The following is a 12,824-nucleotide window of genomic DNA, read 5'->3' on the forward strand; positions in this document are numbered from 1 at the left end:
TTTCTTTCTTTCTTTCTTTTTTTTTCTGTCTCTACTGGCTGGTATGTGAGGAGCCAGAGATCAGGGCCACCTGCCCTCTGCTCAGCCCTCTCTGCGGTGTCCTGCACACAGAAGTGTCAGACAGATACACTTGTTTTCTTGTTGTTGTTTGTTTTGGTTTTGATTTTAAGACAGGATCTCACTATGTAGCTCAGGCTGGCTTCAAACTCATAGAGATGCTTCTACCTCAGCCTCTTGAGTGCTGAGGTTAGTAGTGTGCACCGCCATGCCTGGCTCCAGATGCACTTGTTTGAAATGAATGAATGACATCAGGCTAGGAGGCTCTGTCTCCCCCATCAGAGGAGATAACAACCCAGGAGCCTCCACAGTCGGATCCTCCCCAAGGCCAGACACTGCCTGTCCAGCTGCAGAAACATCTCTGAAACAGGGTGCTATGTTGTCCCCAGAGCTGTGACTCCTGTTTTCTCTCCTCTGCTCCCCAAGTAAACCCGATCCTGAAACAGCTGCCCCCAGAATACCAGCAGAAGGTCCTGAGCCACCTGCCCCCGGACCTACCGCTGGCTGTGACTGCCAACCTCATTGAAGACGAGGGCTACTGGCGCCGCTGCTGCCTGCAGCGCTGGCCTGTGTGCCACGTGTCCCGGCACGGCGGTAGCTGGAAGCACCTGTTCTTCGAGAGGCACCTGGAGGGGCTGCTGCGCCACTTCATTCCTGGCACCACAGACCCCAACACCATCCTCGACTTGCTGCCCCTTTGCAAGGACTTTGTTCACAGCCTCCGCGTGGACCAGCTCCTCCCGCCCGTGCACCTGCCACCCACACCCCGCACGGCAGGAGAGCAGTCGGACTCAGGCAGTGAGGGGGAAGCCGAGGAATCCAGCGCTGACCACTATGCGCTGGGCCCGCTGGTGGCAGGCCTGAGCCAGCTGGAGGAGCTAGACCTGGTGTACGGCGTCAAGGATTGTGGCATGAACTTCGAGTGGAAGCTCTTCCTCTTCACCTACCAAGACTGCCACTCCCTGGCGGCCACCATCAAAGCCTGTCACACACTCAAGGTACCCTCCCCGCGTTCTCTATCCCCTCGTCTCCCTCCCCTTGCTATCACCTTCCTCCAGTTTCCAGTTTCCATTCATTGACGGAGCTGGTTTTGGTTTGGGACGTTGTTGCTGCATTCCGAACCCTGAGCCTGCTTAGTCAGCAACAAACATCTGTACCCTGGGCCCTGTCCTGGGTGCTGAAGAGGCAGCCAGGAGCTGACAGTCACCCTGGGCGGCCTCTGCAGCTGACAGTGCCAGGATAAAAGGCGCTGATTGCCTCAAGCTGGAAGGGGGTGGGGGTGCGGACGCTGCAGCTGAAACACAGGGTGCACAGTTAACTTTACATTTCAGATAAATAGCAAATGATTTTGTAGAAGTATGACCCAAATATCACATGGGACACATTTGTCTGTGTGAAATTTAAATTTAAGCAGGGCCCTAGGTTTAGGGCAGTGTTTGTTTTGCATTGCGGAGCCTCACCTCCAGCCTGGGCATCCTGTATTGTTTCCTACATCCTTAATTGGAATGAATGCTATAAAGAAAAAACGTGTGAGAGTATGTGTATCCAAAGCTACCTCCCCAGCCCTTTTTTTTTTTTTTTTTTTTTTTCGGGGATTGAACTCAGGCCCTTGTGCTTGCCAGGGAAGCGCTTATTCTACTGAGCCACCTCCCCAGCCCCTGCTTTTTGTTTTTAAGATAGGTCTCACTAAGTCATTATGTTGTTGAGGCTGGGCTTGAACTTGTAATCCTCCTGTCTCAGCTTCCCTCGGGGATTACAAGTGTGCACCACGAAGATAAGACATTCTCATGTGCAATTACAAAAGGAGCATTTGACCTTGCCAGAGAGGACTTTCTGGAGCAAAAGTCACTGTGAAGAGATCAGGAGGAGGAGTCGGGGTAGACAAGGAAAGTGGGAAGCCATTCCAGTGGGGAGCAGCACATCCAGGGCAGATAGCCAGGCTGTGTGGGAGAAAGGAGGCCTCGTCAGGAGTCTGGCTTTATCTTGAGGAGCTCCAGGCACCATCTGAATTTATCCATTTTCTGTTGCTATCACAAAGTAGCCAAGGCTGGGAATTTTGTAAAGAAAAGAGGGGTGTTTAGCTCAAGACACTGGCAGACAGAGGTCTGCATAGCTCAGTGCCTGCGGGGACTCCACTGCATCCAAACCACAGCCCCGTGCAAGGCCTGAGGTGTGGGTTGTGTCGTGGGGTTGCAGATGTGGTGGGTCCCTCAGGAGTCCCCTGCCAAATGGAGACTAAAGCAAGGATTTGGGGCACTTTGGCTTGGCCTGCAGAGAGGGAAAGAGAAAGAGTTGAGGAGAGGAGCTTGAGCAACTGCATCCATAGCCTTGCTGGCATAAGGAGGGTGTGGAAGTGAAGGAAGGAGCTAGAAGCCTTCCCAGGAGACCAGATGGTTGGAGGGCCCACTGGCAAGATGCGGGCGATGATGAGAAGAGGACTGGGCTTTGGCATGAGGTGTCCTGGCGCAGCATCCTCGTATCAGAGAGGAGCTGCAGCTCTTGGGGGAGGTCTGAACAAAGCATAGGAACAGGTGCCAGCTGCTGGAGTGTGGACTCCGCATGGTGCTCCCAAGGGAGCCAGAAGAGGGTCAGGAGACACTGGCAGTGGCCTACCAAAAACGTGAGGCTGGAGGGAAGGGACCTGGCATCGTGTGCCTGAGCCGTGAAGGGTGCGTTCCAAGCAGCAGGAGTGATGTTGGGTGCCTGGCACCGGGGGCTGACTTAGCAAGCCTGGGAGTTCCTGGAGGAACTACAGTGGAGTGCCAGGGCTGGGGGCCAAGACACGAAGAAAAGAGGAGGGGGCTGTGATCAGCTTTGCCAAGAGTTCGACTGTGAAGGCAGAGAGCCGAGAAGGAATAGGTGAAGGCTTTGGATTTGCCTAAAAAAGAAACTCACAAGGCAGGCATGACAATGCACACTTGAGAGGCTGAGACAGGAGGATCCAAAGTTCCAGTCTAGCCAAGGCTATGTAGTGACTTTGTCTTTCAAAAGAATTTTTTTTTTTATTTAAAATTGCTGAGGATGCAGCTCAGTGCAGAGGCCCTGGGTTCATTCCTTGGTACCATGAAAGACAGAGGCAGAGACAGAGACAGATCTCATCAGCCAGCGGAAGGGAGGAAGCAGCAGGAGGCTGGGGGCACCGCACAAACTTGAATTCCAAACCTGCAACTCTTGGTGCTGCTACTCTTTCCCCAGAGTGGAGAGAATGTGCCAACCCCACCAAGAAGCGGCTGGCCACAAGGGAAGTGGTTGTAAAAGGTGCTGGCAGCGTGCCCACCTATAGTGACCACTCGATCAGTAGCAGCCTCTTCCCACAGCCACCAATGCTGTGTCACAGGGTGGGCTGCCCCCCCAGGTGGCCACCAACCACAGGTGTACAGGCAGCAGGCCAGTCACCCTCTGCCCACCCGCAGATCTTCAGGCTGACCCGCAGCCACGTGGATGAAGAGAAGGCCCGCATTCTGATCCGCAGTCTGCTCGACCACCCGACCCTCGAGGAGCTGGACCTATCACACAACCTCATTGGGGACCGCGGGGCACGCGGTGCTGCCAAACTGCTCAGCCACAGCCGGCTGCGTGTGCTCAACCTGGCCAACAACCGGGTGCGTGCGCCTGGGGCCCAGGCACTGGCTCACGCCCTGGAGCACAACACCTGCCTTCTCTCCCTCAATCTACGCCTCAACTGCATCGAGGACGAGGGTGGCCAGGCCTTAGCACACGCCCTGCTGTCCAATGCGTGCCTCACCACCCTGCACCTGGGTGGTAATGAGCTGTCTGAGCCCACAGCCACGCTCCTGTCCCAGGTCCTCTCAGTGAACACCACGCTCACCAGCATCAACCTGTCCTGTAACCACATTGGGCCGGTGAGCCACATCCCGGAGCAGGGGTGGGTGGGCTGTGGGGCCCTTGGGTGTCACCTATGTTGGGTACCCAGCAGTGTACACAACATCTGCTCCTTTCTCTTTTTCTTCACAGTTACCTATTAAAATAGGAGCTTTTTTGTGTGTGTGGTGCTGGGGATCAAACTTCTTTTTAAAAAAATATTTTCTAAAAATATTTATTTATTTGTTTGTTTGTTACAGGGTCTCACTACACAGTTCAAACTAGTAGTGATCCTCCTGTCTCAGCCAGGTCCTTGCACTTAGACTGCTAAGATATCTCCCCAGCTAGGATCAAACTTCTTAAAAGGGCTCAGGGTGTGAATTTCCACTTCTGCAGTAGAGAGGAATATATATATATATATATATATATATATATAATTGAAATCTACTTTTTCTGCTTGTGATTTAGACTGTTTACTTCTTTTTATTTTCTTTTCTTTCCTTTTTTGTTTTGTTTTGTTTTAAGAGTGTCTCACTCTGTAGCCCAGGCTGGCCTCAAATTCACTATGTAGCCAGGCTGGCCTCAAACTCAGAGTGACCCTCCTGCCTCAGCCTCCCAAAGCCCTGGGATTATAGGCATGTGCCACCATACCTGGCCTGATGTTTTCCTGTAAGTTCTACTCTATTCATTTTTTTTCTATTTATTTTTTAAATGCTTCCATGACCCATTACATTTTCTTGCCAACACACAGGTGAGGTTCATCCATAGAACAGCAGCAGTCCACTTCCCATGTGGAGGTCATCAGACTGACCTGGCCCTCAGAAGAGCTTGGGTAGGGGATTGCAGGGGTGCCCCTGTGTGCTCCAGTTAGGCCCCCAAATGGCTGCCATGTAGCCTCCCTCTGCCATTCCCACAGGGGTACTCCTGCTACAGGCCAGGATGCGGGGGCACACTCCGTCCTCGCATGAGCAGAAGCCCCGGGGTGCGGTCCTACAGCAGGACCATCCTGTGCTCTGCCCGCTGGTCCATGGCTACAGCCTCTCCAGGCCTCCTCTCCTGCTCCGGGGAGATGCTGCCATTTGGCGTCTTGCCTGGCAGCAGGCAGAGCGGGGCTGCTCCTCCCTGTGCTCTGATCAGGGTGGATAGAAGCCGAGAGTTGGCTCTTCTGAGCTCCTCCTCCCCCACCCCCAGACAGACTTGGCCCCAGGCCCGGGTAGGAGCAGAGGATCGAGATCACCATCACTGGGGTGGACAGCCACTGTAGCAGGTCTCGACCGTGGCTGCCTGTGTGAGCAGGAGTAGTCAGTGTGCAGCAGCTAACAGCAGCTACCCAGCCACAGCCCTATGTGCATAACCTGTGTGTGTGCCTATCTCCTGGACCATGATGTCCCAGGACCTTTTTCCTTCTGCCCTCCCAGGATGGCGGGAAGCAGCTTCTGGAGGGTGTGGCAGACAACAAGACCCTCTTGGAATTCGACTTGCGCCTGTCAGATGTCACCCAGGAGAGCGAGTACCTCATCAGCCAGGCCCTCCATGCCAACCGGGAAGCTGCCCGCCAGCGGGCCTTGAATCCCGGCCACTTTGTGCTACCCGTCACTGTCAATGGCCCTGGGAAACTTGTGGCATAAGGTGCAGTTGGGGCCAGAGCCAGTGACTGGGCAGGGATCATCCCTCCAGCCCTGTCCTTCATGCCCTGCCCTTGCCACATACTCTGCTGCTAAGGGTCACATCAGTCCAGAGGGAGCGGAGAGGGGACCCAAACACTATCAGAGGGAGCGATCAAGGGTTGAATGTATACAGACATAAGGCAAGGAAGGTCCTAGTAGGGGAGGAAAGCACAGACCCAGCTGTGAGGCCCAGAAAAGGGTGTCATTAGACCCCAAAATGACCAATTTCTTCTAGGAATTCGGCAGATGGAGAGGACCCCAAGGGATCGTACATGCCTAACTCTCACACATGCTGCCCATGTGGGTGATTCTCCTCCATCTTCTCACCATCCAGACTGCTGATGGGGTCTTTAACCTTCATACATGTGCATACATGTATACGTGTGCGCACGCGCGCGCGCACACACACACACACACACACACCATGGTCACAGCAAAGCCAGACTCTTCCTTCCACACTCACCCCTAAGCATATCATCTCCCTGATGCCCAACTCTGCTTTACACGACCGAATTCTGCAGGCCGTACCACCTGCTAATCCCCACTTCCCACTTGGGAAGGTGGGGAGCAGGGAGGAAGTCATGATGGTAGCAGCTGAGGAAATGTAGTGACACCCTTGCTGGAGGGAGGAAGAAGTGCCACGCCAGAGGGGATGTCGGTGGGTCATCGCAACTTTATTATCCACCAGTTAGATTTGTACAATCTGTGCGCTTGGAAATCCACGACAGAAAGGCCACAGTGTGATGCACCCAATAAACAGAGACCTGTCTCCTCCCGACCAGGCCCAGCTCGCCTGACAGCCCTTGTCCCCAGACACGGGAAGCCTTCCAGGTGCCCTGACTGAGTCCCTGTCACTCTGAAGCTGCTCAGCTTGGCCACACCCACAGGAATCCATGTTAGCCAGGATGCCCAACCATCAGGCCCAGGTCCCCAAAGGCTGAGCCACAAATCTCAACCACAGCCCAGGGGTGCCCACTCTCCAGGGACCCCTTCCAACAAGCAGACACTGAACAGAGCACCACAGGGGCTTGGAGGGGGGTAACACTCTTGTACCTGTCTGGGTGGCCTCGAGTCCTGCGTGCCTGACACCCTCAAACAGTTTCAGAGTGCAAACGTGTAAGTGTGAGGGTGTGTGTGTGTGTGCGGCCACCGCTGCTAGCAGAGGCTCTAATTAGAGAAACAAGAACATTCAGTGTAAAGTTTAATTTTAGAGATTAATTAATTTTCTGGTTTTCGTTTTCCCTGGCAATCAATAAAAGCTACCAAGAAAATAGACCAAAGAATCAGTTTCTCTCTAAGTCTGTGCGTATGTGGGAGGCAAGGCTGACTGGGTGAGCACACTTAGCAGAAATGGTTGGTACAGGTGAAATAATAATGGGGACCCACTGCACCTCCCGAGAGGGGTGTTCCCACTGCCAGGCCCTGAGGAGCACAGACTCAGGGTCCCAGTGGGTTTGTGAGCTTGCAGGCAGGTACAGTTGTGCCCTTCTGCCCAAACCACTCCCTCTCTGGCCTCTCCTCCCTTACCCATCTCTGTGTGCCTGGGAAGCCCACCCCCCAATGATCCACAGGCTACCGTGTCCCCCACAACCTGCCCCATCTCATGTCCTCCTGAGGACAGCAGGAGTTGGAGGTGATGTTGCATAGGTGGAGGCCACATCCCCAAGCAGGTACAGCCCTGGCTGGGCAGGGGGAGGCCCAACAGGAAGTGGCCAGGAAAGGCCAACAACAGAGCTCTGATGGCAGCAGAGAAGCAAGAAGCATCAGGGGCACAGTGTCTGGGTGCCCAAAGTCATCTTCTCTAGGCTGAGATGTGAGCCTGGACCCCAGGCACTAAGCCTGCTGGGAAAGGAGCCGGGCAGCTGGGACGGCGAAGGGCTGTACAAAGACATGCACACCAAGCACATCAGGAAGGTGGTGGGAAGCATGGGGAGAAACGTCAAGATGGAGCTCTGGGGAACAGTACAGGGCCAACGCCCCCGCAATGGAAGGTGTCCCTCTGAAGACCCTGGGACACACGGTAGGGCTTCCACTCTGGGTTCGGGGAGATGGAGAAGTGTGGCGAGGTTGGATAATTCCTGCCTCCAACCCTGCCACTGGAATCAAGTATCCCTCTAGTTTGGGCCAGTGACCTGGTCCTCAGCCCACGGAGGTAACGGTGAAGGGCAAGACTGCCACTCCTCCCCACAGGTCTGAGAGGCAAGAGCCCCCACTGAGAGGTCCTCTCTCCACCCTCTGCTGCCGGCTGTGTCCCAGTGCCCACCTCTCATCCAGGTGCATCTCATGGATCATTCATGCTGGCCAGCTTTAACGCTAGCTGTACCAGAACCCACCAGAACCCAAAGGGGAAGCTGCTGAGTTTCCAGAAAAGATTGAGGCTTCCTGTCCCAGGATAGAGGTTAGTGACATTGGTGTTGGGAACAGTCCCTCAGGACCTGCCCCTGGGGCCCAGTGACAAACAACAGTGCAGGAAGAGGGAGAAAGGAAACCCCAAGCTCTAGGGCCAATGCTAAGAAGAGAACAGCCACATTGCCATAGTGTGGGGACAGTGCTGGGGCTGTCATCTGGCCCTGGCCTCGGAGCCACTGAATGTATCAGCTGGGTGGAAGCCATCCCTGCTGTTCCCAAGAGAAGTCCTAAGAGTCAGGAAAGTCCCATGAGTCCTTGCTATAGCTCCACACCACTCAGCTGCCAGAGGGCAATGCACCCTCCAGAGGAGGCTCAGCCCGGGTCCCCCCACTCCCTGCTTAGTTGCCACTAACAGTCAGGCCACCAGAAGGCTGCTCAAACTCTCTCATGTGCGGCGGGGTCGTGCCTTCATAAACTGTGGGAGTGGGTGGGGTTCTGGGGAGCCACGCCCCCCAGCCGTCTATCCAGGACAGGTGGCTTTGGGCCCCATGGTGTCTCTCCAACACCCTCCTGTCCCGTTCCTTCCCCGCACAGCTTGAGTGACACCCGCACTCCCTGATTCCACGCGGGGCACACTGTCCAGTGAGGGGCGCACGGACCCATCCGGGTCCCGGGTCACAGTGAGGTCTCCACGCAGGAGCCGTGGCGGTGCAGAGGCCGGTGGCTGTGGCCCAGGCACCCCTCCTGCCGGTGCACAATGAGGACGGGGAAATAGAGCGCATCGTGGTAGGGCGGCGGCGGCCCAGCCTCCTCCTCGTCCTCGTCCTCGTCGTCCCCCATGCTGGCCTGGCTGGACAGACGCGTCTGCTCCGTGGGGCAGCTGGCCTCGTTGACACTGCCGCTGCGACTGCGCCACAGGCAGCTGCGCCGCGAGCCGTAGAGGCGGCCCAGTGAAAAGCGGCTGCCCGCGCCCCCCACGCCCCCGCCGGACCCTGCGGCCGCGCGCGGGCTGGCGCAGATGCTGAGCGCGCTGCGCGAGAAGATGGAGGAGCTGCTGGCCACGCGCTGGCACTGCTCGCAGCTGCGGCGCAGCGGGGCCGCGCCCGGGCCACCCACACCGCCGTAGCGACAGGAGGGCGCGAAGCCCCGGGCGTGCGCACTGCGGCCCGCCAGATCCATGAGCACCGCCTCTGAGTAGCTGGGCACGAGCTGCTGGTTGGAGCGTATGTGCCACTCGAGCTCCGTGCTGTCCACCGTGTCCACGCGCGGCAGACGGTGCGCCAGCGGGGGCAGCAGCTCGTCGCCAGGGCTCAGGCCGCCCGCCGAGCCCGGGCCCGGGCCCTCGAGACCAAAGAGCTTCTCCACGTGGTAGTGCGCGTAGGCCGTGCGGTACTCGGACAGCACGCGGAGCGGCCATGACAGCGTAAGTAGAGCCGCAGCCCAGAAGGCCGACGAGCACGCGTACCAGGGTGGCCGCGCCGGGTCCGGAAAGGCCACCATGAACTCTCGGAAGTCCACGTTCTTCAGGTGCATGCCTTCGCGCGCCTCCATGTAATCGTCCAGGCCCTCGTTCTCCGCGAAGAAGCGAGCGCGCTGGCACAGGTACGTGTTCTCCGCCTCCACACTGGCGAAGCTGAAGCACTTGGTGAATCGCAGCCGTGTGGCTGGCGCACCCTCCAACCCCACCAGCGCCTTGGACACATCCCGGACGCCGCAACGGGCGTAGTCGAACTCAGCCTCAGCCACATGCGTGTTGACGCGCTCATGGTACACCTGCAGGCGAGGGGTCTGGGGTCTCTGTCCACCCCAGCCCACCCCCGTTCTGCTTTTCCTGCCTGATCATAAGCCCGAGTCTGTCCCACTCTGGGTACCCGCTGGAGCCCCACGAGATGTCACTATCTACTTTACAACTGAGACCAGAAGTTTAACCAATGCCTTAAAAATGTGATGGGGTTGCAGGAAGATAGCTCAGCAGAATAAGCACTTGCCTGGCAAGCTCTGGGTCCTAAATCCAATCCCCTTAGGGGGAAGAAAAAAAAAATGAGATGGGTGGGAACCCAGCCCTATCTGAGCATGCTCATTTTCAAGAAGCTGTTTCTCCTGGGGTTGGCCCTGGCTACAACCTCCCCTCTGGCTGGCCTGACCCTTGGCCATGTCTACCTGTGTTGTCCCACTGCTCCTCAACCAGCACAGGCCCCCTTCTGCGCTCTGACCAGTGTATTTCCAAGTGGACGTTGGCTCCAAAGGAGCCCTCCTCTCCTGCCTCCTGTGTGAAGGCCTTGGTTGCCTGCACAGCCACACATTTTGCCCACAGAACAGGAGGCCACTGCCTCTGGCAACATCTCCTCCTCCAGGATCCAGCAGATCTAATACTGGAAGTGCTGATGGCTCTGGGGGCTCCCCACATCCACCTCCTCGGGGACACTGGGATGGGCCTCTAGGATCTGGGTTTGAGTCTAACACAGCCACGCAGGCACTACAGACCTTGGGCAAGTCTCTGAGCCTAGGTCTCCTTACCTGTGAAAGGGAACCAGATGACCACTACCTCATCCAATAGGTGTACACATGCTGTGGTGTGAGCCTTTCAGCCCTGAACAGCCTACACTCAGAGCCGTCACCTCCACATGCTAGCAACTTGACCTTGGACAATACTTAACCTCTCCAATGCTTCAGTTTTCTCATCTGTAAAATGGGCACTTCTTATCTCATACAGTTGTTATGAGGGTTAAATGTCACACATGTGAAGTCCTGATTGCATGGCTCTGGGTCTGCTGCTGTGAGCTTATTGCTGACCTCCTGCCCCACAACCTGGTTCTTTCCCATCTCAAGTGGCCACTCACCTGGGTGGTGGTATAAGCGTCTCCATTGCGGTACCTGGTGACCTGGCGGGTACGGCGGACGTAGTGGTAGCTGATGGCCTTCCACCAAATGCAGGGTGTGGCCTGCTGCATGCGGCCCACACGCTCCCGCACGCTGCTCACATCCACGCGGTGCTGCAGCTCATGGCGGGCCTGGCAGTGCCAACACTCCACCAGGTAGACAGCATACAGCATGAGCAGGAAAGCCAGGGGGATGTAGACGTAGCCATTGGAGCAGGGGCTGTCGTGGTACATGAGGCTGTTGCCCTGGTAGGCGCTGCTGAAGGTGAGGCGGGTCACTGTGGTGACGTGGCACCAGGCCACTGCCCCCAGGCAGCCGTACATGAGCAGCGACAGCAGGAGGCACTTCCAGTGGGACTCACGGCAGAGGGACTTGGTGAAAGAGGGCTGGATGGGACGCTGCTGCTCAAATGGGCAGGGAGGGGCCAGGATGAGCAGGAGGTGAGAGGGAAAAATAGAAGCAGGATGGAGGCACAGAGGCAGGGACACAGGGATGGGGAACAAACAAAAGGCCGAGATGGGAGCCAGGGGCCACAGATGAACACAGAGCGACCCAGAGGGCGTCATGATGTCAGAAAAGGGACCAGAAAGCCAATGCAGGAAAGTGCAGAGACAGCCCCCAGGGCAGAGGATGAGAGCCAGGGATGGAGGCCCAGGAAGCAAAAAAGACACAGATGGGTAGGATGGCACCCAGAGAGAGTCCAAAGACAGATGCAAAGATGACAATGAAGTGGGAGAAGGTGGATGGGGGAGAAGGGAGGACAGATAGGCATCAGCAAAGGTAGGTCCCCAGCCCAGACCCCCTCCACATGTTCAACGAAAAGGGGGAGAGACCCCTGAGATCTCCTGGTCCTTAACAGGTAAACCCTGACTTCTGGCAGATACTTTCAGTTCCTGTTCTAGGAGCCACTCCCCTTTGGCCCACCCACCTCCCTAACACTCCACAGCCCCCCAATACTTCCTCTGGAGGAGGAAGCCTGCCCAGGCTCAGTCCCATGTTCTGGAGCCCCATCCTCCTTCAAGTCTTCCTGCAAGACCCTAACATCCTTCCCGCAAGTTCTAGAATGGGAGGGAGGGGCTGGGGTTCCCAAGCAGAAGGCAGTTGGAAGGAGGATTCAAAAGGACAGAGGCATGTAGCTGGGGACAGAATGGGGATGGGGACATGGGGACAAGGCAGGGGTAGGGAGGAACATGTTTGAAGTCCAGCCATTTGTTACAAGAACAACTCTGGTCCTCTTCTGGGGCCTGTCTCCCAAAGTACTCGGCACACCCTGTCCCCAGGGTTGGCTGGTGAGTTGTTTACTGTCTTGCAGGGCCCGTGCCTGGATCCCTGCATCCTGGGTGCCTCCCACAGTGCTGCCACCCAGCAGCCAGGAGAAATGAGCATTGGGTTTGCTTTCTCCGGGTGGCCTAAGTCTCCCCACCAAACGTGCACACAGCCTTTTGCTGGGAACCTGATTTGTCCCTTCAATTCCTCAGGCCTGGCTTGGAAGCAGGCCAGGGTAAGGAACAAGGTGGAAAGGCAGGCACAGACACCGGAAGAGGCCCCGGACTTAGCACACATAGGAGCTGGGGCTGGAAGGAGCATCCTGTGCCCACTTGGCATGAAGACACAGGCACCCTGCAGGAGCCCTGGCCCCAAGGGGCTCTGCCTGAAGGCCCACCCGGCTGTAGGCTGTATAACATGATGTGTGCAGTGTGCAGGGGGGTGGGTTTTCTGGTACTTTCCTCCTCTCTTTGTCTTCTGTTTTAGAATAGGAATAAGCTTAGTACCCACACTGAAGGGCTCTTGGGCTTAGAGCCCCTAGGGGGAGCAGCAGGGCACTAGAAGGGAGGGTGCGCCTCGCAAGCTCCCAGCCACCCCAAGGGTCTGGTTTTATGCACTCTGACCTTTAGGCCCCTAGCTTAGGTGACACCACCGCCTCGCAGATCACCTCCCAGCTCTGCAGCACCCGCGTCCCCGCTGGTGCACAGGCGGGCCGAGCCCTTCCAGCCGGAGGCCAGGGGTCCGTGAAGCCCCGCCCACGCCCCTCCCCTGCCCGGGACCCCC

General features: G+C 56.8%; 2 protein-coding genes across 2 annotated transcripts in view; one reads left to right on the forward strand and one right to left on the reverse strand.

The window, feature by feature from the left end:
- The window catches only part of Tcte1 (t-complex-associated-testis-expressed 1), a 12,668-nt gene extending 6,796 nt beyond the window's left edge, over positions 1–5,872 (forward strand). The window contains exons 3-6 of the mRNA XM_004624406.2: positions 484–1,055; positions 3,471–3,920; positions 5,298–5,508; positions 5,782–5,872. Of these exons, the coding sequence (XP_004624463.1) occupies positions 484–1,055; positions 3,471–3,920; positions 5,298–5,507 (1,232 nt within the window). The 3' untranslated portion in view covers position 5,508; positions 5,782–5,872. The remainder of the gene's footprint in view (positions 1–483; positions 1,056–3,470; positions 3,921–5,297; positions 5,509–5,781) is intronic.
- On the reverse strand, positions 5,801–12,445 carry Tmem151b (transmembrane protein 151B). Its single transcript, XM_004624407.2, has 2 exons — positions 10,736–12,445; positions 5,801–9,668 (listed from the first exon to the last, which is right to left on the reverse strand). Exons 1-2 carry the CDS (start codon positions 11,339–11,341, stop codon positions 8,571–8,573), a joined length of 1,704 nt encoding a protein of 567 aa, XP_004624464.1. The 5' UTR covers positions 11,342–12,445; the 3' UTR covers positions 5,801–8,570.
- Positions 12,446–12,824: the final 379 nt, after the last annotated feature.

This window comes from Octodon degus, unplaced genomic scaffold (genome assembly GCF_000260255.1).
Source record: "Octodon degus isolate 3935 unplaced genomic scaffold, OctDeg1.0 scaffold00005, whole genome shotgun sequence".
NCBI classification, from domain to species: domain Eukaryota; kingdom Metazoa; phylum Chordata; class Mammalia; order Rodentia; family Octodontidae; genus Octodon; species Octodon degus.

Excerpts from the sequence above, each read along its gene's own strand:
- Tmem151b (XM_004624407.2), bottom strand. The coding sequence starts at position 11,341 with ATGACGCCCTCTGGGTCGCTCTGTGTTCATCTGTGGCCCCTGGCTCCC. Across the intron at positions 9,669-10,735 it reads ACGCTTATACCACCACCCAG|GTGTACCATGAGCGCGTCAA; the intron begins GTGAGTGGCCAC and ends CCTCGCCTGCAG.